Consider the following 26,523-nt stretch of genomic DNA (forward strand, 5'->3'; position numbering starts at 1 on the left):
TATTGAGTGTAGCACTTTCACAGCATCATCTTTCAGGATTTGAAACAGCTCAACTGGAATTCCATCACCTCCACTAGCTTTGTTCTTAGTGATGCTTTCTAAGGCCCACTTGGCTTCACATTCCAGGATGTCTGGCTCTAGGTGAGTGATCACACCATCGTGATCATCTTGGTCATAAAGATCTTTTTTGTACAGTTCTTCTGTGTATTCTTGCCACCTCTTCTTAATATTGTCTGCTTCTGTTAGGTCCATACCATTTCTGTCCTTTATTGAGCCCATCTTTGCATGAAATGTTCCCTTGGTATCTCTAATTTTCTTGAAGAGATCTCTAGTCTTTCTCATTCTGTTGTTTGCCTCTATTTCTTTGCATTGATTGCTGAGGAAGGCTTTCTTATCTCTTCTTGCTATCTTTGGAACTCTGCATTAAGATGCTTATATCTTTCCTTTTCTTCTTTGCTTTTCACTTCTCTTCTTTTCACAGCTATTTGTAAGGCCTCCTCAGACAGCCATTTTGCTTTTTTGCATTTCATTTTCATGGGAATGGTCTTGAAACCTGTCTCCTGTACAATGTCAAGAACCTCCGTCCATAATTCATCAGGCACTCTATCTATCAGATCTAGTCCCTTAAATCTATTTTTCACTTCCACTGTATAATCATAAGGGATTTGATTGAGGTCATACCTGAATGATCTAATGGTTTTCCCTACTTTCTTCAATTTAAGTCTGAATTTGGCAATAAGGAGTTCATGATCTGAGCCACAGTCAGTTCCCAGTCTTGTGTTTTGCTGACTGTATAGAGCTTCTCCATCTTTGGCTGCAAAAAATATAATCAGTCTGATTTTGGTGTTGACCATCTGGTGATGTCCATGTGTAGAGTATTCTCTTGTGTTGTTGGAAGAGGGTGTTTGCTATGACCAGTGCATTTTCTTGGCAAAACTCTATTAGCCTTTGCCCTGCTTCATTCCGTATACCAAGGCCAAATTTGCCTGTTACCCCAGGTGTTTCTTGACTTCCTACTTTTGCATTCCAGTCCCTTACAATGAAAAGGATATCTTTTTTGGGTGTTAGTTCTAAAAGGTCTTGTAGGTCTTCATAGAACCGTCAACTTCAGCTTCTTCAGAGTTGCTGGTTGGGGCATAGGCTTGGATTACTGTGATACTGAATGGTTTGCCTTGGAAAGAACAGAGATCATTCTGAGCATGGGCAGCTGTGACAGCACACAGAGGGCGGCCGAGAGAAGCTACCCCATGTCCGAGGTCAGGGGCAGAAGCCAGGAGGACCCCATGCCCGAGGGGCCGCAGCCAAGAGGAGTTATCCCACGACCAAGGTCAGGGGCAGTGGCCGAGAGTGCCAGGCTGTGACGGTGCAGGAACGGCCAAGAGGAGCTACCCCACGTCCGAGGTCAGGAGTGGCGGCCAGGAGGAGCAAGCCCATGTCCAAGGAGCAGTGGCTGCGCGGGTGCAGGAGGGCCTAGACGAGCGATTCCACGTTCAAGGTCAGGAGGGGCGGCAGTGAGGAGATACCCATCGTCCCAAGTAAGGAGCAGTGTTTGCACTTTGCTGGAGCAGTGGCTGCACTTTCCTAGAGCAGCCCTGAAGAGATACCCCACGTCCAAGATGAGAGAAACCCAAGTAAGACTGTAGGTGTTGCAAGAGGGCATCAGAGGGCAGATACACTGAAACCATACTCACAGAAAACTAGTCAATCTAATCACACTAGGACCACAGCTTTGTCTAACTCAATGAAGCTAAGCCATGCCCATGGGGCCACCCAAGACGGGTGGGTCATGGTGGAGAGGTCTGACAGAATGCGGTCCACTGGAGAAGGGAATGGCACCACTTCAGTATTCTTGCCTTGAGAACCCCATGAATAGTATGAAAAGGCAAAATGATAGGATACTGAAAGAGGAACTCCACAGGTCAGTAGGTGCCCAACACGCTACTGGAGATCAGTGGAGAAATAACTCCAGAAAGAATGAAGGGATGGAGCCAAAGCAAAACCAATACCCAGCTGTGGATGTGACTGGTGATATAGAAGCAAGGTCCGATGCTATAAAGAGCAATATTGCATAGGAACCTGGAATGTCAGGTCCATGAATCAAGGCAAATTGGAAGTGGTCAAACAGGAGATGGCAAGAGTGAACATCAACCTTCTAGGAATCAGTGAACTAAAATGGACTGGAATGGGTGAATTTAACTCAGATGACCATTGTATCTACTACTGCGGGCAGGAATCCCGTAGAAGAAATGGAGTAGCCATCATGGTCAACAAAAGAGTCCGAAATGCAGTACTTGGATTAACTCTTATATACTTCATTATTTCATGCAGCACTGAAAAAGAAAAACAAATGCTGCTAATTAAAGTATAAAACAACACTTTTTACCACTTAGAATTTTAAGTGCATACTTACTGAAAGAGCATTTAAACAGATAAATATAGATTTTAACAGATACCACACTTGTAGATATAGTATCTACATATATATGAAAATATAACTGATATAAATTGGGAACTATATTCCTAAAACTTTCAAAGTGGTACCATTCTGAGTGGCTTTTCGTCTCAAAGTCATCAGTGTTCTATGCCATCAAGAGCATCGATATTGCATCATTTCACTTCTTAAAAGGATCTTCTATTGTCTCCTGGGTTTTCTTCCATTCTGCTCATCTTCATTTTTCCAGCTTTAATTCAGGCCCTCTCTGGAATTTGTCAGATGTTGTCAACAGAAGATTTTGTAGACTACTTCATGGAGATATAGCTTCAAAGGGTAGATTGCTTTGTGAAGCACAGTGAAGCCTGCTGTGTTGGGAGCCCCACTGAGGGCCATCTCTCCACTCCAAGTCATCCCAACATGAGGGAGCTTTCAGATAAATTTGGGTGCAGTGGGATCTTAGGCTCTGGGCACATGGAGAACTCATAACCAAATCCTCACCTTCCAACCATCAGCCTCACCCCAGAGTTGAAGCCAAAGAGTGAAACTCTATTTGTGATGACCTCCTTCTGGCTTCCATAGCCACCATGTCTAGACACTATTTATTGGTGAACTCCCTGGGGTTTGTAAGGAGTACACTCAAGTCTAATTAATTAATCTAATAGTGTGCACCGTCATTAAAGAGTAAGCACAGCTTTAATGAAGACAAAAGGGCACGAGATGTACCTTTTGATCGTAACCAGGGCCACGTTGTCTTGTCCGTCCCTGTTCTCTCCTCTCCTCTCCTGGCTGCTGCTGGTCCCCACTCATTTTCTCTCCTACCTCCCTAGGTCTTTCCTCCTATGATGTAGTAGTAAGCACAAGAACTTGAAAGCTTCCACTGATCCTGAGTCCCATTCCTGAACCATATAGAGGAATCCCTGTGTAGGCTTGATGAGGCCTCAGTTTGCTCATCTGTACTATGGGGGGAACGGTGTCTACCTCACGGAGTCCTTGTGTGGATTTGATACAGGGAAGTGTGTGAAAGTGCTGGGTTCACAGTGAACAGGTGCAGCTTACTCTCCTTCCTTCTCTTCTGTCCTCTTCCCTTTTACATCTTGCTCTTTTCAAAACCTTTTCCACCTTCTGTCCCATGCTCCTCCCTCCTTCCCTTCCTTCCTTGCTCTTTTCTTTCTGCCTTCTGTCATTCCCTTGCTCCCTCCTTTCCTCTCCTTTCCCAGACTTCCCCTTTTTGCTCATCCTCTCCTTCTCCCACCTGAAGTCATCACAGGCACAGGAGGTCTGAGACTTCTCTGGATGTCTGGCAAGGCCGGTGAATTTGTGAAAGACTGAAACACAGGAATAGCACTCAAAGTGGCAAAGCAGATAGGGGTGTCTGTTGTGTTATTACGACAAGTCTGTCTTTCTTGCACTGTCTTGGTTAATGAGGGATACACAAAGAAACAAGAGATTGGGGAGGTCAGAACCAGAGAAAGGGGCAGTTTCTCCTAGCCAATGCCTCCTGTTTTGTACCTTGTATTTATTCAAGGTCACTGCAGAGAAACAGATATGACTAACTGTAGACTTGGCAAGTTTCAAATATTCGAGCACATGAGAATAGTTCTCAGTGACATATATGATCTTGACTGAGCTGCAGCAAATCTAAATGGTTGTTGTTGTTTTGTTTGGCTTATTTTTTTATGTATTTTTGAAAACCTACCATAGCTACCTGGGGAGCAATCTATTATCTGCCTGAATCATAATCCTAAGTGGTTTTCTCTTATCACGATGGTGGAGTCTGGAGGGGAGAAAGACTTTTCATCTCTGATAAAAAGAAGGTGATGAGAAGGGACTTCCCTGGTGGTCCAATGGTTAAGACCCCACCTCCAGTGCAGGCGTTTGACCCATGGTTAGGAAACTCGATCCCACATGCTGCAAACAAGAGCTGGTGCAGTCAAATAAATAAACTTTTTTCTTTAAAAAAAAAAAAAAAAGAAGAAGGTACTGAGGAGAAACTCTGAGCATCACTCCTGCTTCTGCTTCTACCTTTCTGTGTGGAATGGGAAACTGAATGCTTAGAGATGCTACAATCATCTTGTGACCATAAGGAAAAAGCCAAAGGAATTCTAGAGAGTCAGCACGAAGTCCCTAATATAATTAACTTCCTGAACCGAAGCAGCAAATCTCTACATTCCCGATTCTTGCCATGAAAGAAAAACTAACTCCTATTTGCTTAAGTTGTCTTTATTTGGGTTTTGCGATTATTTATAGCCAAAAGCATTTCTCATTTGTAGAGGCATCTAACCTAGACCTAGAAAGCCAGGGAAAGCCTCTTCTTGAAGAAGAGGACATCCATGTGAAGAGGAGAAGGATGCGGAGAAAGAGGGCTCTAGGCAAAGGAAATAGTAAGTCCATGGGTTCAGAGAGAAGGGAGAGCTAGATTCCTCGGGGAAGCTGACTCATTTGAGGGGTAGGGTGTAGTCTTCTGTATTGAGCATTTGCAGTGTGTGATGCACTATACCTACCAGGCGCTTTATACAAGTTCCCTTCAGTCCTCACAAAACCTGGTGAAGTTGTCACTTCCCTCCCCCCATGTTATGACAGTTCAAAAATACCAAGTAATTGAGCAAGATCACAGACCTCTCGTCTTGTAAAGTCACAACTCAAGAATGAGTCTTCCTAACTGCCACAGCACCTCATTTCAGTGAACATGAAAGTGAAAGTCGCTCAGTCATGTCCGACTCTTTGCAAACCCATGGACTATACAGTCCATGGAATTCTTCAGGCCAGAATACTGGAGAGGGTAGCCTTTCCCTTCTCCAGGGGATCTTCCCAACATAGGAATTGAACCAGGGTCTCCTGCATTGCAGGCGGATTCTATACCAACTGAGCTATGAAACATAGTATTTAATAATTCCAATAACAATCGAGGGCTAGACCAATCTCTTCCAAATTTTTTTTACTTTAATTCACATTACAAAATCTATGTTAAATGGCACCCAGTACATATAGGGTACGTGAATATGTGTGTATGTAGCTTATGATGGCCACATCTACTTGATTCCTAACTGTATCACGTGAGTTTAAATATCATGCTGGATAGTGAGAAATGCTGTACTGTACTAAATTTTGTTTTGTGAATTTCAGATAACGTCATGCTGAGAGTTTGATAAGGTATTTTTCTGAGATTTTATCAATCTTTCTTCTGTTTTTAACATCAGAGAGGAAGAATTTGGATAAAAAAGAAAACCTTTATAAAGAGTAGCAAGATATAATTATCCTTATGATTGTGTTCTACCGTTTTACTAATTTGTTCTTTAAGTGCTAATTGTGACCCACCAAGTGGATTTCATACCCCACGATTTGGTTGGAACCCACAGTGCAAAAAAAAAAAAAAAACTGATCAGGAGAAATGAGTCTCACCCATTCTGTATATGCGAATTATTTTGAGATATTAATTTATGAGATTTGCTTTTGTGAAGTCCCTCTTCCCCTTTCCTTCATGCAAGCCTTCTACAAATCGCTTCCAGAAAGAATGAATAGAAAGCACAAGTAGTCTTTCCATCTTTTGTTTATTAAAAAAAAAAAAAAATTCCCAAAGAGAACAGGAAAAATCAGATGGGCTTGTAAGAAACATAAAGTGAGGATTCTGACCAGACTAAAGGAGATATTCCCACAATGGAGCAGAAGAAGAGAAAGGAAGAGACAGAGAGACAGACAGAGACAGCAACAGGGAGAGGGGGAGCTATTGCATACCACACGATGACTTCCCGGGGGTGCCCTAGAGAGGGCCCAGCACCCTAAAGAGGAGGGGCGACGTCCTGTGTCACAAAGGCCCTTAAGCAGACCTTGACGGAAGCAATGCAGATGCTGCTGGCCCCGCAGGAACCATGTGATTAGGACCAAAGACCGACTGCCTCCGTCGTGACTTTTACAAATAAGAGAGCCAAAGACCAGAGGGCATGCATGTTCACCCTCTTCCTCACCCCCTCCCACACACACCTGGGCACTACATAAGAGCCTGGAACTGTGGCATCCTCTTGGGATTAGGAGGGTATAGATGAAAGCCTCAAGAAGGATGCAAGTTAAATGTCTCACAAACTGGATGAAAACAGAAATACATCGATTTTTAAAAGATGAAGAGAAATGTTTCTTTCACACTTAATCAGTGGACCGAGATCCATGTACACAACTACATCAATAAATTTAACTACATTGAATGTGTTATACTACCATCTATGAGCCTTTACCCTAAACATTCTACATAGATCCCAAAGATCTCCAAGAGGGAAACAGTAATAAGGTGAAACATTTCAAGAAATAAGAAGAGTGGGGTCTTCCCTACTCTTAAGGCTCTGCTCTTCCAACGCAGGGGGTGCTGGACTAAATCCCTGGTGTGGGAATAAGATCCCACGTGGTTCACAGTGCAGCCAAAAGAAAAAGAACATGTCTGTGGTATTAAATTAAGAATCAGGTAGATTTTTTAAAAATAGAGTAGGGGAAAATGATCTACTTTGTTTCCCATTGAGTCTGATCACTTTGCCGTAAAACTTCTTCAGTGCGCCAGATTAAAAAGCAGATATTAAACCATTGCCAAAGGAAGATTGGGGCTTCCCTGGTGACTCAGACAATAAAGAATCTACCTGCAATGCAGGAGACCCGGGTTCGATCCCTAGGTCAGGAAGATCCCCTAGAGAAGGAAATGGCAACCCACTCCCATATTCTTGTCTGGAGAACTCCATGGACATAGGAGTCTCATGGGCTACAGTCCATGGGGTCACAAAGAGTCGGACAATACTGAGCAACTAACACTTTCACTTTCAAAAGAAGGTTTGGTGATGTGGGTGAACTACCTGCAAGCTCTTTTACTTTTTCTTTTACAGCTACTTCTTTTAGGGAGCATCGTAACAGCTTGTCCAATGGACTGTATGGGTATGTGTGTGTGTTCTCATTATCATTTCAGTATGTGAAGGCTTCATAAGTGCTGCCACAGCAAGCTCACACCCTAGTGAAACCAGAGACAAAGGAATCATCTTTTAAGAAGAAAATGGTGCTTATGTCTGTCTCCCTTGGACAGATCTTTCTCTGACTTGCCTAACTGATGAATTCTGTGCGTAACTACGCTGTCTCACAATCACTTTCCCACTGATGAGATTTCTGCTCTCAGACACCAGAGTCTAATTGAACCTAGTTCCCATGAAGATCCAAAATGTATGCAAAATTTTCCCTCTCACATTTTACAATGCAAAGAAAACACATGAAAGGAGTAAAATGGACATTTCAATCTTTCTATTGTATATTTGTGCTGCATTTCAGATGAAACGTGAGTTTAAATTTGGTCATTCATAGACCCTTTCCATGCGTGAGCCTTATTTAATTGAGACATTGACTTTTCCTGGAGTTCCGTCCATGCTCTGATATTTCCTAAGAGCAGTGCTTCCAGTCAAGACAGTCATATCCTTTGCATCACCCTGCCCCCCAGCTTTATTGCGGTATAATTGAAACTAAAAACTGCGTCTATTTCATTTCTTCTTTTAGTATTTGTTTATTTACTTAGTTTTGGCTGTGCTGGCTCTCTGTTGCTGTGAGGGCTTTTCTCTAGTTGCGGCGAGTGGGGGCTGCCCTCTAGTTGCGGTCCGCGGGCTTCCCATTGCAGCGGTTTCTCTTGTTGAGGACAGGCTCTAGGGTGCGGGGGCTTCAGTAGTTCCAGCTCCCAGGCTCTAGAGCACAGGCTCAGTAGTTGTGGCACACAAGCTCAGTTGCTCCTTGACATGTGAGGTCTTTCCCAACCAGGGATCAAACCAGCATCTCCTGCATTGGTAGGTGGATTCTTTACCACCAAACCACCAAGAAGCCCCAAAACTGTATATATTTAAGGTTACAACTTGATATTTTGATATACAATATGAGTTCATCACAATCAAGTAATTAACATATGCATTACCTCTTACAGTTTTTTTTTTTCCTTCGTGTGTGTGTGTGTGTGTGTGTGTGTGTGTGTGTGTGTGTGTGGCCATTTAAGATCTATCTTCAGAAAATTTCCTGCTCTTTTCCTTTAAGGACTTCCAGCTTTGGAAGCTGCCTTGTCATCAACACCCTCCTTCCCTTTGGAAACAGGATCTCTCTGGTTTCAGGTCTCATTCCTGAACTGAGTCCATCTTTTCTTTTACATGTGAATATTTTATATGTCTTCAGTGAATGTTAGAGTTTCTAAGGGTATTTTGCAAAGAGCACAGCTCTTATCAAATTTAAATCATATATTAGTTAGCCTAGAAAGTCAAAGAAGCATTTGAGAGGAACAAATTTCCCATATCTACTATACATGTGGCCAGCAGTAGGCAGCAACATCATAAAGCAAATACTTTTTTTTCCAATGGGGCTCTTTTGCCACTACTACTCTTAGCCAATGAGTACAGTGAGATAATTAATTATTTTGGTAAATCCAATATGTGAAAAATCTGCTTTTTCACAAATTAGGAATAGTGTCCATAGCTCATACTGAGCAAAACCTAGCAGACCCACTATAGAAACAAGAATCCGTTCTGCTACCTCATCCATTTGGAGCCATCCCACTAGACTTCTCAAAGCCCAAACATCTCAGAAGTGTCTTATTTAATTTGCATTTGGAAAGTCAAAATATATTTGACATTTTCTGGCCTAATTTAAATTAGGTCAAAAATGTGTGACCTGCTTGTCACAATATTTTTATTGAGCACATGGAGGCTAGATTTATACAATTTAAATTTAACTGCTGGAATTTTTGCTATAGATGAGATCTTGGGCAAGTTTCTTAGTTGAATGGAGCCTCAATATCTTAGTCAGTAAAATGGGAATAATAAAAAATAGAGAAGGATCTAACTCAGAGAATTGATGGTTATAAAGATCATTGTAAAGGGTGAAGTGTGCCATCTACTATGGCTAATTTTATCATCTGTATGTACACTAGAGTTGTTAGAAACAGGGGGACATGGACTCAAGGAAAGTCAGTTTTGCCCTTCAATGAGCTCACCAGTTCATGGAGGGATACATGAGTAAGTAAGAACCATATTGAAGGGCCAAACAGAACAATTTGCCAGGTGGCTCAGTGGTAAAGAATCTGCCTGCTAATGCAGGAGACATAAGAGATAAAGGGTTCGATCTCTGGGTTGGGAAGCTTCCCCAGAGGAGGAAATGGCAACCCACTCCAGTATTCTTGCCTGGAAAATTCCAGGGAGAGAGGAGACTGGCGGGCTACAGACCATGGGGTCACAAAGAGTCGGACACAACTGAGTGGCTGAGTACAACAGAATGACAGAAAAGAAAACCCAACAACAGAAAAGGATCCGCTAGTTCTCACTGGAAATACCAGGAAAGCAGAGATGACATTGCTTGAGATTTGAAGGAATGAGATGAGTAGGGCTTTGAAGGAAGGTTATGCAAGGAATAGAGGGAAATTCCAAGAAGAAGGAGAAGCTGTGTACAAAAAGACACTGAGTCTGCAAAATCCTTTCCCTCTACAGTGGAGACCCAGCCATAATAAATACGCAGGGAATTGAATGAAAGCACTATGAGAGGTCCAGTACAGCCTCACAGCAATGTGTTGACTTTCCTTGTTTTAAGTGATAATCATACGGTTTGCATGTTCCCAAAAGCCTCCCAATATGTGTGCTGAGCCAGTGCTGTCATCCAAAAACAGAATTTTGGGGGTGCTGAATGGCACTGTGTCATTCCAACAAGAAGAATAACATTTTATCTTATTCTGTCATCCACGCTCTTATTTTCAAACGACATGTCCTAACACCTCCTACAGCAAAGGAACTTTCAGAGGAGTCCGTTGACCAGATGCAGTGTTTTCTCCCTGACATATTAGTTTCGACCTCTAAGTTCATGAAATTGTTTGAGCTGCTTTCTGTTAGCATGCTATGCTCATTCATCAGCCTGAGTCATTTTATCTGATTGGGTCCAATCTCCCCCTCCTTGGCACGCCTCCTTTTGCTGCTGAATAAATCATCCTGGGATATGTCCAGGAGGAAGATTTTCATAGGAAAGTTCCATCTGCATTCAACCCCTCATTTATTCAGGCTGAGTTCTCAGGCTCCCAAGGAGAAAGAATTGAGAAAATAAAGAGGTGTCTTCCACTGCCAAGTTTACTAATATGGTCATTAGCACAGATGACTTGGGGCTGTGCCTGCAGCCTGAGGACACAGCTCCCCACATATCCTGGCATGGGGTCCACAGGAACCCCCTCCTTCCCCCACCCAGCCCTCTGCCCTATTTGGGCTCCCCCGCCTCAAGTCAAGATACTTACTACCCAACCCAGAGTTTCAGGAGAGCTGGCCAGGCAGAGTCCAAGGAATTTAAGAAGGGAGAAAGCAAGTAGCATTTCCCTCTCAGGAACGTAATGCCCGGGACGATTTCATTAAGGTCTGCTGCTGCTGCTAAGTCACTTCAGTCGTGTCCGACTCTGTGCTACCGCATAGACGGCAGCCCATCAGGCTCCCCCGTCCCTGGGATTCATTAAGGTCTAGATAACTGCAAAAGTGGGTTGGAAGCAGGGGGAAGGGTTTTGCCCTTAAGTTCCAGCCTCACGGAAGAGACCAGCTATTCTGGGACCTCTTTACAGCTAAGGAATTAATACATCTACAACTGGGTTAAAGATAGAACCGACCTTCTTTCCATTTAAAATTGAGCCTTTGATTTAGTTCTCTTTCTTGAGGGGTGCAGTGGTAGAAGACAACTCGAAAGGACTAGGATTAAAGGAGTCTTTTCCAGGATGAACACAACATCTCAGAAATCTACTCTTAGGGGAAAATGCTGAGTCTTCTTCCTGCTTTGGGGCGGGGGTGGGGGCGATTCTATGTGCAAGACAGTTGACCAGTTCTGGGCTTCAACTGAAACCCATGTGTGTGGAAAAGAAAGGCTTGATATAATGAAATCTTGTGTTTCTGGGACACGGTGGACACAAATAACCCTGGAGATGGTGTAAGCGGTTGAGAAGGGAGGTAGGCACAGCTATTCTTGCCCAGGGCAGGCGAAGGGAGGGGAGTTTCTCCCAGGGAAAGCAAGGAGGGACCGTCCGCTGGGGAGGGTCTGAAGGGGGTGGCGAGGCAGTCCCTGGGGCTTTCGGGGGGCGCCACGGAGAGCAGCGAAGGCGCCCGGGGCCTGACGTCATTGGCCATCAGCTGACCGTGCTCAGGGCCCGGGTTCCACCCGCGGCAGCCGCAGTCCCAGTGGTGGAGGTGGAGGCCACGGTGGCTCCGCCACCTGCAGCCGGGCTCGGGACTGCGGCGCCTGGGGCCCGTGGTCGGGCCGGCGCGGGCGCAGACACCACGCGCCCCCGGGTGGCGCCTGGCTCTGCCCGGAGCGCCACCAAGCGCTGTGTCCGCTACTGCTCGCAACCGGAGCTCGGCGGGCGGGAAACCGGGCTTCATCGGGCGGCTGGAGATGCCTTCCCCGCGGCCTCGTACTCCACCCCGCCTGTAAGCCGGGAGAAACTCTGCGTGCGAGGCACTCCGGGGGCCCTTATATGCTAATGCCTCGCGCCCTCCACCCCCTGGACTGGCGTGGTTAAGAGACTCTTTGGGGAAGCTGCCTGTCTCTACAACTGCGGCTTCTTGGGGACATTTTGCTTTTAGCCCGAAAGTTGGCTTTGTTAAAAGACACCCCATTGGAGAGCGCGTAAAGGAGACCCTCTATTCCTTGGCGTTGGGCCCTCGGATTCCGTGGGCACAGCGGCCTACGAGTCCCGGCTGCGCACCTGCCCAGGACCCGAGCCAGTACCTAAAAAAGAACCGCGGAGGAACCGGCCCGCGCCGCCAGCTGGAGCGCTGCAGCCGGGCGTCCGGGGCCGGCTGGGGGCGTCGGCCGCAGCCCCACCGTCCTCTCCAGCGCGGAACTGCGCGCTCTGCCGCTTCCAAGACCCGGGGCGCCCTGGCCAGATCTGGGTGCCAGGTCCTCGCCACCACAGCCCCCCGCTCCCCGCCCGGCTCCGGGGGGTGTGGCCTGGCGTGGGGGCGGGCTTAAGTGGCCGCGGGTGTCCGGCCGCTCTGACAGGTCTCCAAATTCTTCCCAGTCGCCCGGTGACCGCAGCGCGCTTCAGAGCGCCCGGGCGACACGCGGCGCTTCCCTGGATCCGGCGGCGACTCCAGGAGACTTCCCCGCGGCCTCGGGCCTCCCTTCTCGCTCCAACCTGACACCCGCCGCAGCCACCCCGCTTCGGATCTTAGCCTCAGGAGTCTGCACCGGCGGCTTCTTTCAGTTCGAATTGTTGGCTTGGGAGCCCTCCCCACTTTTTCCTGCCCCCGCCTCCCGCTGCTCCCAGCTCCGGGCAAAATGGATTCCAACGAGCAAAGTGAAGGGGGTTGAGAAGCTTGGGCGGCGACCCCCAGGAAGCACAGCTGGAAAGGGGGGGCTTCGTCTTACAGCCGCGACTGGGACCCTGAGATCCTCCCCTCTCCCCGAGGGATGCGTTGGGCTAGGGCCAGCTCAGCGCGGCTAGTCTTCGCTCAGCAAGTGGAGACAGCTAGAAACGAACCCGGGGGGGGGGGGGGGTAGGCTCAGCACACCCCCACTTCCAAATTAACTGTTTGGTGACTCGTAAGCGCTGAGGCTAGCGCCCCTCCACGCCTCCCGCGGGCCACCCGCCACCTCATGGTCCCCCACTCCTCCCCCTTCAAATCCCCCGCCCCCAGCTCCGCCCCGGCTCCCCATCCCGGCGCAATGGAGTTCTCCGAAGGGCTCTCTTCCAGCCCCAGCTGCTAACTTCGTATCCATCTGCGCCGCCGGTCACCCCCCGACCAGCCCCCCTGCAGCCGCCGCGCCGTGGGCGTCCCGAGCCCAGTGCCGCAGCCAGGACCCGCCCGGCGCGCAGCTCAAGCCCGGAGCCCCAGGCGCCTGGGCGCCTCTTGGAGAGCAAAGGCTTCGCCGAGACGCTGAGCCGAGAACCAGCCCGGAAGCCCGAGCCCGGGAAGGGGGCTGCGTGGCTCCGAGCGCCGCGGCTGCTGCGGACACCGAGCACCGGCTGCCACGCACCCAAGCTGCGCGGGGCTGGCGGGAGAGCGCCGAGCAAGGACTCAGGGGTCTGCGGCCACCTACCAGACGCCCTTTGCCCCGGGGCACACTATGACCTGACGCGCCGCGGGCCCTCCTGCCCGGGGCGGCTGGGGAGAGAAGGGCTCGCCGCCCAGCTCCGACCAGGCCAGCCTCTGGGTCTTTAGGGACCTCCTCTCCCGGCGGCCTCCCGCCGGTCCTGCGCCTCCCTCCCCGCGGCCCGGCGCCATGGAGCTCTCCGATGTGCGCTGCCTGAGCGGCAGCGAGGAACTCTACACCATCCACCCGACGCCCCCGGCCGGCGACGGCGGGAGCGGCTCCCGGCCGCAGCGGCTGCTGTGGCAGACGGCGGTGCGGCACATCACCGAGCAGCGCTTCATCCACGGGCACCGCGGCGGCGGCGGGAACGGAAGCTCCAGCAAAGCCTCGGACCCCGGAGGCGGCGGCCCCAACCACCACCACGCGTCGCAGCTGTCTGGCGACTCGGCGCTGCCCCTCTACGCGCTGGGCCCTGGGGAGCGAGCGCACGGCACCGGCGGCCCCAAAGTCTTCCCGGAACGCAGCGGGAGCGGCAGCGGCAGCGGCAGCGGCGGCGGGGGCGACCTGGGCTTCCTGCACCTCGACTGCGCCCCGAGCAACTCGGATTTCTTCCTCAGTGGGGGCTACAGCTACCGAGGGGTCATTTTCCCCACCCTGCGCAACTCCTTTAAGTCCCGGGATCTGGAGCGCCTCTACCAGCGCTATTTCCTGGGCCAGAGGCGCAAATCGGAGGTGGTGATGAACGTGCTGGACGTGCTGACCAAACTCACCCTCCTGGTTCTCCACTTGAGCCTGGCCGCGGCCCCCATGGACCCGCTCAAGGGCATCCTGCTGGGCTTCTTCACCGGCATAGAGGTGGTGATCTGCGCCCTGGTGGTGGTCAGGAAGGACACCACCTCGCACACATACCTGCAGTACAGCGGTGTGGTCACTTGGGTAGCCATGACCACCCAGATCTTAGCAGCAGGGCTCGGCTATGGGCTCCTGGGAGACGGCATCGGCTACGTGCTCTTCACCCTTTTTGCCACCTACAGCATGCTGCCGCTGCCGCTCACCTGGGCCATCCTGGCCGGCCTAGGCACCTCTTTGATGCAGGTGGTCCTCCAAGCGGTCATCCCCAGGCTGGCGGTCATTTCCATCAATCAGGTAACTCCTGCCTGCAGTGCTCTTCCCCTGACTCCCCTGGGGGTTCTTTAGAAATCGCTTTTCTAAGAAGCAGGGTTACCTGGCTCCCTTCGAGTCTCCTCCCCCAGCCTGGCACAGTGCCTTGCACCTGGGAGGTCCTGGGTCCCCCTGGGATGGTATTTCTTTCTTCTTAGAGGGAACTGGAATTAAATGACCTCTAAAGTTTCTACCAACTCAACCATTCCACTCTGATTCTGTGAGTAATTCCTCTCTTCTTAGCTTCTTAGCTGATGTACAGTCTCCTTTCTGCTCCTCACACATCCCCCAAGGGCTGCAGTGAGACTCTGGAGCAGGAGACGGAAGGGGGAGGAGAAGCACCCCAATTTAGAAGGTGACCCATTCCTTAGCAGCTTTACTCATAAGCGTTACAGCAGGGGGTTGTAAGGGACTGTGGGATTCAGTGTTGGGTTTCTCTGAATCTCTGTACCGCAAAGGAATCAACATTAGTTAACCCTGTACTAATTTCTGGTGCTGGGTACCCTACTTAAGTTTTCTCAAGCAGTCCTTCAGTCAAGCCTGTGATACATGTTTTATGTGGGAATTCTTTTTTGTCTTCTGAGGCTACAAAGTTGTCTTCTCTTATTACAGGATCCAACCCCAATGCTTTGAATAAATCAAATTCAGAACTTGAGGTTGGTGGGGAGGGGGAGCATGCCATTAGCAAAGAAGGCAAGTTTTTCTTCATTGGAAAGGGACATTTTGACGTAGATGGTTTGAAATATTTAGGTGGAACTTGACTCTTTATGTCCCTTTCTCCCACTTTCTTCCTATCTTTCCCCATTAAATATGGATGTGGTTTTGTGAACAGAGTTCTCTTCATCTGTGAAGAAGGAGGTAGACGATGACTATTGTTTAAATTCATTGAAATCAATAGGTAATTAATGCTCTGGGACTTCCTTGGCCAAATGTCTGGTAGGTAACAAGAGTAAATGGAAGGAGGGTCATCTCCATAAAAATGAAGGAAGCGTATCAGCGGAAGTGTGTTCAAATAAAAAGCTGATGAGGTGCTTGAAGAGGGGCATGCTTTGTATGTTCCTGCTTTAGCTTCAGCCTCTGGGGTACTTTTGCTCTATTGGAAGTTTAGAGGCTGCTCTTGAGGTCTGGTTTGAATAATGCTTCTTAGAATAAACAGGTACAACACCTATGAAAACTGCTCATGACTTTTAGAGTGCTGGTACTGTCAGAGTTCTTTTCCCATCAGTGACCTTCTGGGCTTCTAGCTGATTTGGGATTCTCTCTCTTCTCTGCTGGCTCTTTATCCATTTGCTCAGGTTACTTATCTGGTTGACTGCTTTTACGATGCTTTTTGAAGTCTCCCTGGGTAGAGCAAAGAGCATATGAAGTACTTGGCTGTGATCATCAGGCGTGAAATGAGGACGTGAGGGCCTCTGTGAGTAAGGTCTGACCAGCTGTATTTTTTCTTATTAAAGATAATAGTGAATGTTTCCTCAAAATCTCCATGAACCTGTAATATGCACATATGATAAGAGTCTCGGTTTGGAGATTATAGGAAAGTATATGTTCACTGTTTTTCTGAATCTCGTTGACCCAGTGATTTGAGCCCCAGTGTCCTCTGATTCTCTCCCTTTCTCCCAAGTTCTCTCCTGCTTTGCATTTACTTTATTACCTACCTAGACATCAGCTGACCTCTCCTGACCCCTCTTGCTCCTTTCCCCTTCTTCCCCTTCTCAGTTTTTCTGTCTCCTTCTCCTCTTTCCTTCCCCTTCTCTCTTTTTTTTCCACTATGAGTTGTTTTTGTAATATAACTATCCAGCCATTTGCGGAAATTTCCATTTATCATAATCCACTGCTTCACATGCAGTAGCCTTTCTTGGTATGCGTTACTGAAAGACTTCATCTAGTCAGTCTGGAATAGTATTTAGAATAACACATCCTAAGTGGCGAATGAGGAATATTTTCAAAGCCCTAAGTATAGAGATACTTTTTCTGCCAAACGAATCCAGAAAGTAAAGTTTGCATCCATATTTGTTTTATACTCCACTCAAATACTGCCAGATGGGAGAAGATTAAAAATAACCCCCAAATGCCTTCCTACTCCCACCCCATCATAAACAACCCTTCGGTGTGAAAACTAGGGCCCTGGTACCTGCACACCAAGCTCATCCAGCTTTCTGTTTGGGTAGGGCCTGTAGATGAACCGTCCTCTCATACATAACTCGTCACCTTTTACCGGACTGAAGGCACAAGTAGAGCGCTTTCCTCGGATTGTAGGTGCTGAAAAGAACCTTGGTGGCTACAAAACATTTTCCTTTGGCGCCCTCTAGAGGTTCAAGTGTCTTTCCTGGATCTTGCAGGTGGATGAAGTGAAGCATGAATCGCTTAAAAAAAAATAACCTGTGGTTTTTGTACTGATGATGTTTGGTATACCATTTGATGATATACTTAATACCTGCTAACGACCTTGTATAGAAACCCGAATAAAATCCTAACTCCTTACCATGGGCTACTGGATCCACTATTATTTGATGCTGCTTTTCTTGCTAATTAGATTTCTCTTCTCTTCTCTTTCCTTTTCCTTCTCTCTTCCTTTCTTTCTCTCCTACTCCTCAGCCTCCAAATCACTGTTTTCCTGTCTTTCAAATATCCCAAACTCTTTCCTACTTCTTAGGCTTTATGCCTGCTGCCTGGAGCAATTTTTGCCAGGTTTTCCATGACTGACACATCCTCGTGATTCCAGACTCAGTTCAGATGCCACTCTGTGGTACATGATGCGCCTTGTTTTCTCCAGAGCACCTGCATCATCTGAAATGATCTGATTTGTTTGTATTTCCTGTGTTTCTTCTCCCAACCCCGTACGTACCCTCACAAGAATGTAAACACCATGTAAGAGACAAGACGTTGTCTATCATGTTTATCATTTTATCCTCATCACCTAGAAAAATGCCAGGCACCTGGTAGGCCCTTCAGTTACTAAATGAGCAAGACTACTCATTGCACAAGTAATATTATGAAATAGCCAAGTCCCCCGACGTTTGTGTTGGTGAAAGCTTTCTACACACACACACACACACACTATGTATGCAAGGCAGTCTTTTACACATAAACACCTTTGGGGAAATCAAAGCATGGTAGCAACTCTTTACATTTGTACCCTATTTTGCATGTAACCTTTGCATGAGCCTTTGCACACATGATCTCATCTAGTAATGCCAAACAGATGGTAACATCCATCACTTTTCTTTCAGAGAAGAAATGACAGGTTCTTAGAAACTTTAAAGGGACATCCAGAAGATGATAAGAATAACAAGTGGTGAGGGCTGGATTCAAATCCTAGCTCAATGCTAATCATATTTCAGAAATTTTTCAGAGAGCATCCTTCTAAAAACGTAAGCATTTGAAGTGGCTTCAGAGCGAGAGTTTCACCCGTGTTTCATCACTCAAGGGAGTAATATCCCATATAGCCCAAGAATTAACATATAACGAAACAGCCAAAGGGCAATCAGGAGGGGAAAATGATTGAATTGCGGGGAACAGGCTCTTTGTAGCTAGCTCATCTCATCATCTAACTCAGCGGATATAAATTTGTCAACTGAAGGGCATAAACACTGGCATATCTTCTTTCCCTATATTAATCTCGATTCCCATTAAGTGGATGGCTCATGTTGAACTTAGCATTTTCAAGAAGCAGGAAGCTGAGGATATAGTGAACACACCTCTCAGCTATTTCCCTTCACTGAAAAGGCCATTTTCAAAAGGAACAAATGAGCTGGGGATTGCCTTCTCTAATCCGGGCTTGAGAGTCGGCTTCTCTCTTTCTCTGGAAGAACGTGGTATCTGTGGCTTGACGGGGTAACAGCCAAGCTGCAGGTCTCTGCAGATAACCCTATGTGAAGAGGGAGAGTCCTGTGCTCATTCAGCTCTCCTGTGCTTTCCACTGTGGATCCAAGACGGAGACTATCAAGTTGACCACAGAGTCTGTTCGGGTTTCTGTGATACCGTACGGAAAACCCGGACACACTTTTTGCCCAGCCCAATAAAAAGGGCCAACCAGGAGGTTCCTTACCATCAGCAAGGAAATGGTTTCTGTTTTCTCCACTTGGTGAACCGCTGGAGAAAAGTCGTGAACTTCCCACCCAAGGAGGTTCTGTTCAAATACATAGATACGATCCCTGCATATTTTGTATGTCTAAAGCAGCATTGGAAATATTGAGGAACTCTTAGAAGGTACAAAGCCCAATTCAAAGGATTCCTTTCTTTTGAAATCTCCCCCTAAGCTAGTTCAGCTACTGGTCGTATTAGGACTGCAGTTATTCCTTCCTTTGGGAGTCTCATCCATTTTAAGTTAAATCAGTTTCACTGTGGGCTTCCCTGGTGGCTCAGGGACTTCCCTTGTGGCTCAGCTGGTAAAGAATCCACCTGCAATTCGGGAGACTTCAGTTCGATCCCTGGGTTGGGAAGATCCTCTGGAGAAAGGAAAAGCTATCCACTCCAGTATCCTGGCCTGGAGAATTCCATCGACTGTATAGTCCATGGGATTGCAAAGAGTCAGACATGACTGAGCAACTGGTGGCTCAGTGTAAAGTATCCGCCTGTCAACACAGGAGCACAGTTTCGATCCCTGATCTGAGAAGATCCCCTTGGAGAAGGAAATGGCAACCCACTTCAGTGTTCTTGCCTTGGGGCCCCCATGGACAGAGTGCCTGGTGCGCTCCAGTCCACGGGGTTGGAAAGAGTCAGAAACAACTCAGCAGCTGAAGAAACAAACAGCTTCACTATGTGATTCAAGCCAAAGACAGTAGCACTTCTGTCCAGATTTCCTCTACGACACAGAATTCTCCCACATGTTAAACACATTGTTTATCCTGCCAGTTCAATTTACCCATCTAAAAATTCATTACAGAATGGCATTATATGTATAAATAACTTGTGAATGATAAGGTCATATTTGTTAAGTTCTTCTACCCGGTAGATGCAGCCTAAGCTCTGTTGCTGTAATTAGCATTTTATTCTATTTTAATTGCTGGTGACAATAATACAGGCTACCTAACATTTGAAATTTGTCTCGTTCTCATTCTTCAGTCCATTAGTGATAAGACGGTGAAAATCATTTAGTTATTGGAACCCTGAGAGACAGCAGTATTTAACCAGAAAGATCGCTGTAGTATGCTTCCCTCTGGGGGATTCTAAAATGCTGCAGCTAGTGGCTAATTAGCCCTTTGAACCTCTTGGTGAGGCAGATAAGCAGAAGTGTCAGAGAGGAGGTGATTTCTCCAAGATAACTCTAGAACAAATGCAGCCAAGTATGCAAACCCAGGTAAGTTAGTGCTCAAGGTCATGCTGTCAGAGTTGAATTTGGAAAGCAACCTTTGCTTCCCAATCTTACATACATCCGATGAAACAGTGCCAGAAGAATGCTAATTAAGGCACAATCATTACACTTGACTAAGAAAAAGGGACTTAGAGCTTACCATTTGGCCTTTAAAAAATCCTTTTGGGGAGTATCTTTGGTTTATATTAGGTGAGATAGTGGTGTCTGGTATGAGAAGGTGGGGGTCAGGAGAGAAGTAGCCTTTGCACGTTTCTGATCATTTAAATGAAGGGTTGACTTCACAGTAAAGACAAAGTGAGCGTAATGGAATTACCATCTTTCTCTCCATTTATAAAATTTAAATGTAAGCATATATTATATGTTCCTTGTCTAAGTCTGCTAATCCAAGTCAGATAAAGGGAATCTTATGACTACTTAATGCATGGCAAATGACATATCATTTAAATTATCTCAATTTGGTATTTGATATCAAGACAGATACTTCAGAAAACACAAATATCCATTAAATGAGTGTAACTGGAGTCCTATTTCAAGCACCTCACTAGTTATGATGTGCATTTTTTAAAAGCCCAAATACCTCCATTTCTGTGCATTTTCGGTTGGCAAATTCATGTAGGCTTTAAAAAAAAATAATTGCAGCATTCCAACCTGTCTGAGAAAATGACTTTCAAAAGCAGATTTGAGTGTCAGCATTCCCAAGAGGGTCCTCTGAACACCAGGAAATGGAAATATTATCCTCTCTTACTTCTGAAAAATACCCAGAGACTGTCCTTTTTGGCTCTATCTATTCCTTCTTTCCTTTCCTCTTTTTTTTTTTTTTTTTTTTGACGCAGAGTAGGCTTTGCAAAGGATATTTTTAATGACATCTGAAATGACCAACCAAGTCCCTTCAGCCTTTATCTGTAGACACATTTGCCCTGGAGTTGCCAATAAGCTTGACATCTGTGTATTTAGACTGAGTTGTAAAATGATGTGTGGTGTGGTCTTTGCAAGATTGAATTATGAGTTTGTGTTTCTGCCTAGCCAGTAATGTCACCTGACTGGTTTCAGTGTGTTGGAGCACAGTTAGATGGAAACTGGGAAGACTGGGAGGACTTTATTTCTGGAGCAGCTGCTGCAGTATCATGCTAAGTAGGACAAGTGCGTTAGTCATATTTACACCTTGATGATTGATGGCATTTTAAGAGCTTATCAAAAGTAAGTGAAACCAAGCATTAAAAGGAAAGATTAAAAAAAAAAAGTTGATTCCAACTTCAGTGCTGCCAGCAACATGTAATCAAAGGACACTACTACAATCACGCTGATATGACATTTCACTGATGTTTAAATATTTCTTAGGATGATAATTTATTCATTTCCCAAGTGTGTCTATTTGAGTTGATCTTACATGTGTTTTGTTTTCAGAACATGGGAGACACTTACAATACTCATCCCATAACCTTCCTCTCACCAACGCATGGGCACAATAGTGATGCTGTGATCAACCAGGAAGTCTAGAATATGCAGTTGATGTCGTATCAGTTCACTAGACATACGGCGCATTCTTTACTTTCTCTATAACACAAGGTACCAAGAACAAAAAATAAGCAAATTTCTGGGATGTATAGGTCTGACCCTCAGTTAGCAAGAAAATGGGTTCCATAAATAATTTCTCCCCCAGCATTTTCTTGGGGCTGAAGTAGAAGACTGCTACTCTGCCCAACCAGCCATCACAGAACAGTGAGAGCCAGTATCATCTTCCCTGTGCTTCCCCAGGGAACATAATTGGATTTACACACTCAAATTAGATCATGTGAGTTTTGTTTATGAAGGACTATTTTAAGAAGTCAGGTCACTTAAACAGCACTTCGGAAGCCAGCTTTTCTCACTGCAAGATTTTTCACAGTTAGCTCTCTGCAGGGTATAGAAGAATGCTGGGTAGATGAATTAACTGTTGAGGCCCCAGACATTCCCAGGGAGGCCAGGCCACCTCCCAGGAGGAATAAAAGCCATTCTACCTGTGAATGCAAATGAGTGCCTGCCCTCACAATCAGTGAACTGGGATTATAACTCTGTGTTGTCAGATAAACCTACAATTCGGTGTTTCCTTGATATCTCTGCTTCGGACTCTGATTGGGTATGTCTATGGTTTTGTATCTGAACTTTATTTTTAGCTACGTCATGTGGTTTAATATGCATAATGCCTTGCATATTCATTAGTCAAGTGAGGTTTTCTATCTCTTCCACCCCACTTCCTGACTTACATGCCTCCAAGGTCAGGTGTTAGGAATTGCTAAGTATCTTTGAAACACAAAATTCTCCTAAATCAGAACATGGTAAAAACTTAGATGGTGAAGACAAGAGCTAAGTGTGAAATTAAATCATATCAATGTGTTTTTTTAACAAGTAAATTTTTACAACTGCTATCTCTCTATAAAAAGCATACCAGCATAAAATTTTCACATGAAACAAGAATTATTTTGTTGAACTATCTTATAAACTATGTCTTTATCCTGTGTCAGCTGGTTTTCCAGTTGACTGGAGTAGACCGTTTCAGAATCTTTTCTCCTTTTTTTATGTGTGATTATGTGTTGAATACACATGATTGCTTATAAAACCAAGATGACGAAGGATTAGGGAATGTATAGTCAAAATATAATGTATTCCTTTCACTCAGAACATGGAAAAAATTGCAGCAAAATAGAACAGAACTAGAAAAACAAACAAACAAACAAAAAGAAACACTCCTGCAAGGCCTAAAGATAGAAGATATATGGTCAGTGTTTTCAAATATTGGGGGTACTTCATGACAAACAGAGACTGTTTATTTTAGGTGTATTATTTAAGACAGAATAATGACCAGTGGGTAGTCTCTACACCATGAGAGATTTTGGTTCACTTAAACCTCATAAGGCTTTGTAACAACTAGACCTGCTCAGGGGGATGTTTTTTTAAGTGATGAGCTCCCTGTCAGGGGATTCATCAAGAGAAAGCTGTACAGAAATCTATCCAGATGCTCTAACAGAAAATTCCACAGGGAAGATCTTTTCCTCAAGGTCATTTGAAAACAATTGGTTGCATCTCTAAGCCATCACAGCCACTTTGCAGGCAAGAAAAAAGGAGAGGACAAAGGGCAAAGGGTCAGAGGTCAAGATGATCATGTTGTAGCCATGCATTCCGGGAAACATTCAGGACAATGCAGGCAGTGGAGTGCAGTTTATTACACCAGCGAGCCCGAGGCAGAGAGTCTCCTCTCAGCCAAGGACCCCAACCAACTTTTGTGAAACCCTTAATACCTTAAGTGTACTGCTCAAGCCCACATCCCCAAATTCCTTAACTCTAGCCTGGAAAGTGTTAAAGGGAGACACAATCAGGTTACAGCCATGATTCACAATCAGAAGAGTCAGCTGGTTATACACTGTAGCCTACACCAGGGGGTACCATAAAGATTACAAAGGTGATTGACTACATAAGGGATTATTATATTCTTTTTGGTGACGGGAAATCTTGGTATGGAATCTGGTGTTTATCACTCTGGGAGGCCAGTTTGGCTGTGGGTATATTATCCCCATGGCTACCAGGCATATAGTCCAAAGCTCAGTGAAAGTGCGAGATGGAGTTTCCTTCTTTTTCAAAGTGGAGTCAGCTCGGCCTGTTCCTTTCCTCCCTCAACCAAAGCGCATTTGCCCACGAGTCTGTAGCCCTTTCAGGAAGGGACCCCTGCATGGTCCTCTGGGACCCATACGCAGTGCCATCTGCCTCTGTTTTGGGGACCAGAATTCTGAATTCTGACACATGGCCCCGCCTCCATCATCATGAAAAGATGGCAAAAATAGATTCAAGTTTACTGCTTCTCAAAAAATCAAGAGTAGATTAGGAAGAAGAGGAGAATAAGGATTGAGTAGGAAAACTGTTCAGTAAATACTTGTTGACTGACTGTTTGGTTCTAGATTCTGAGACAGCTGTGTGCTACACTGTCAAGGTTGTCACTTTAAGGAGGGTGATACCTGAATGGATCTGGGCGGGTGGGGGAGGGTGCAGGAGAAGTTTGTGAATCTGATACAGGAGTAGAGAGGTTGTAACTGGCTCTTGGAACCTGTCTGAAACACACAGCATTGGGTAAGTGTTTCATGCAGGTCTTGGGCTCTTTTTACTACAATCTCTAAAGCAAGAAAAAAGTCAAAGCTACAGTGGATTTCTTTTAGGAGTTGTGTGAAAGGAAAGGTCAGACTTTAGAAGAAATTGTAAAAGGGTGTGGATCTTCCTGGCGAAGAGGGTAAAGAGACCCTGGGAAGGGCCAGGAGGTCAGTTATAAAGCATCACCTTATCACAGACCGAGCGCATCCCAGGCCTGGTGACCAGAAGACGCACGAGAGCATCTGCCTTGTGTTGAGAAGGTCGGGCTTGGCAGCAGCTCCAGGTTCTCCTAGCTGCTCTGTGTGTTCTCAGTCACGTTTGACTCTTTGCGACCCCATGGACTATAGCCCGCCAGGCTCCTCTGTCCGTGGGGTTTTTCAATCAAGAATGCTGGAGTGAGTTGACATTTCCTCCTCTAGGGGTTTGTCCCGACCCAGGGATCAAACCCGTGTTTCTTGTGTCTCCAGCATCGGCAGGCGTGTTCTTTATCACTAGGGCCGGTGGGAAGCACATGTACGCAATAACTCCAGCTAGAAATGGAGCAGATGCCTTGAAGCTCCAGGCAGCCCATTTCACACAAGAGTGGGCAGACAAGGAGCTTAAGCAAGGTTCAGTTCCCTCTCCTTGGTACATTGCCACACTCTGCTTTTTCAACTATCAGAGTAACTTACAATATTTCATGTGCCTACCGGGCTGTGAGCCCCTTGAGGTAAAGGATTGTGTCTTTGTGTCCCTAGCTCCTAGCATCATATCTGGCACATTAACAGTACTAAGCAGTGCAGTTATAAGTGAAGTGAATGAATGAGTATTATATGATCAACTCCTTCCCCTGTCCCCTTCCTGGCTACCCCTCAACACACACAATCAGTGAGAAACCAGTGAGAGGGAAAAAAAAAAAATCCATTTCTCTGATCAATACAGGCAGAAGAACACCAAATGTTATCCCAAGAAGTCCTTTGAGCAGAAAGTTTCAAGCTGAGTGCTTGCTAGACCTATGTTAAGGAAGTTTTATTAGATAACATGAAGAAAAATTTTTCACTATCCAGATCACTTCAGTCAAAATAGGAAAAGGAGATTAAAAATGATGGACCTAAATTATCCATACCTGTTTGTCCATTCCTGAAAATTTTAAATGGATCCAGTCCACTCACACAAAATAGAGTCCAGGTATTAATGAGAGTCTCGCCCGTTCCTTGGCTTCCTTCTTGGTTCTTCAGCACCTTGGCTGTGAATCCCGACACTGACACCTCGCTCAGGCTCCCTCTGCTTTGTGGTCCATCATCTTTCATCTGTGCACGCGTGCATGCTCTGCGTGTGTGTTCAGTCCTGTCTGACGGGGACCCCATGGACTGCAGCCCTCCAGGCTCCTCTGTCCATGGAATTTTCCAGGCCAGAGTACTGGAGCAGGTTGCCATTTCCTTCTCCAGGGGATCTTCTTGACCCAGGGATCAAGTCCACATCGTTTGTGCCTCCTGCATTGGAAGCAGATTCTTCACCACTTTGCCACCTGGGAAGAAGCCCCTTGCTTTGTGGTGTCATTGTTCAGTTGCTCAGTCGTGTCCGACTCTTTGCAACCCCACGGACTGCAGCACTCCAGGCTTCCCTGTCCTTCACTACCTCCCAGAGCTTGCTCAAACTCCTGTCCATCGAGTCGGTGATGCCATCCAACCATCTCATCCTCTGTCGTCCCCTTCTCCTCCTGCCTTCAATCTTTCCCAGCATCTGGGTCTTTCCTAATGAGTCGGCTCTCCGCATCAGGTGCTTTGTGGTATACTCCTTCGTGGTATTCTACCCCAAATCAATTCTTTGGCCAGACCCCTCAGTGGTCCCTGCTTTTGGTCACCTATGGATGTTCACTCTCTAGCTTCATCCAGGTATAGCTGTGGACAAGCAGTGTCTCTACTTTCCTACCTGCTTCCTGGCGCCCCACACCAGCCAGGCTGGTCTGCCTCACTCCTAAGAGAAGGCCATTGAACAGAACCAGTTGACCTTGCTGAGCATAATAACTGAATAATACTTAGTCTCCCACTTTTACAGTGTAAAACCTATCATATAAAGACCAATTTGTACCCCAACTGGACCAACTTTATCTGAAGACTACCTAAAGCCAAGATATGGACTTCCCTAGTGGTCCGGTAATTAAGAATCCACCAGCCAATGCAGGGGACATGGGTTCGATCCCTGGTCCAGGAAGTTTTCCCATGCTGTGGGGCAACTAAGCCCATGAACCAGGCTGAGCTTGCATGCTGCAACTACTGAAGCCTGTGCGCTCTAGGACCTGAGAGCCTCAACTACTGAGCAAAGTAAAGCCTGTGCCCTAAAGAAAGGCTGTGCTCCACAACTCAAGAAGCCACTGCAATCAGAAACCTGTGCCCCACAACGAGAGAATAGCCCCTGGTTGCAGCAACTAGAGAAAGCCCATGTGCAGCAATGAAGACCCAGCGCAGCCAAAAAT

The 26,523-nt window shown here is 46.3% G+C and overlaps 1 protein-coding gene across 1 annotated transcript in view; it reads left to right on the forward strand.

The window, feature by feature from the left end:
• Positions 1–13,666: 13,666 nt before the first annotated feature.
• Positions 13,667–26,523, forward strand: part of ADCY8 (adenylate cyclase 8) — a 232,153-nt gene continuing 219,296 nt past the window's right edge. The window contains exon 1 of the mRNA XM_052651651.1: positions 13,667–14,623. Coding sequence (XP_052507611.1) covers positions 13,667–14,623 — 957 coding nt within the window. The remainder of the gene's footprint in view (positions 14,624–26,523) is intronic.

This window comes from Budorcas taxicolor, chromosome 14 (assembly GCF_023091745.1).
Source record: "Budorcas taxicolor isolate Tak-1 chromosome 14, Takin1.1, whole genome shotgun sequence".
Classification (NCBI taxonomy): Eukaryota; Metazoa; Chordata; class Mammalia; order Artiodactyla; family Bovidae; genus Budorcas; species Budorcas taxicolor.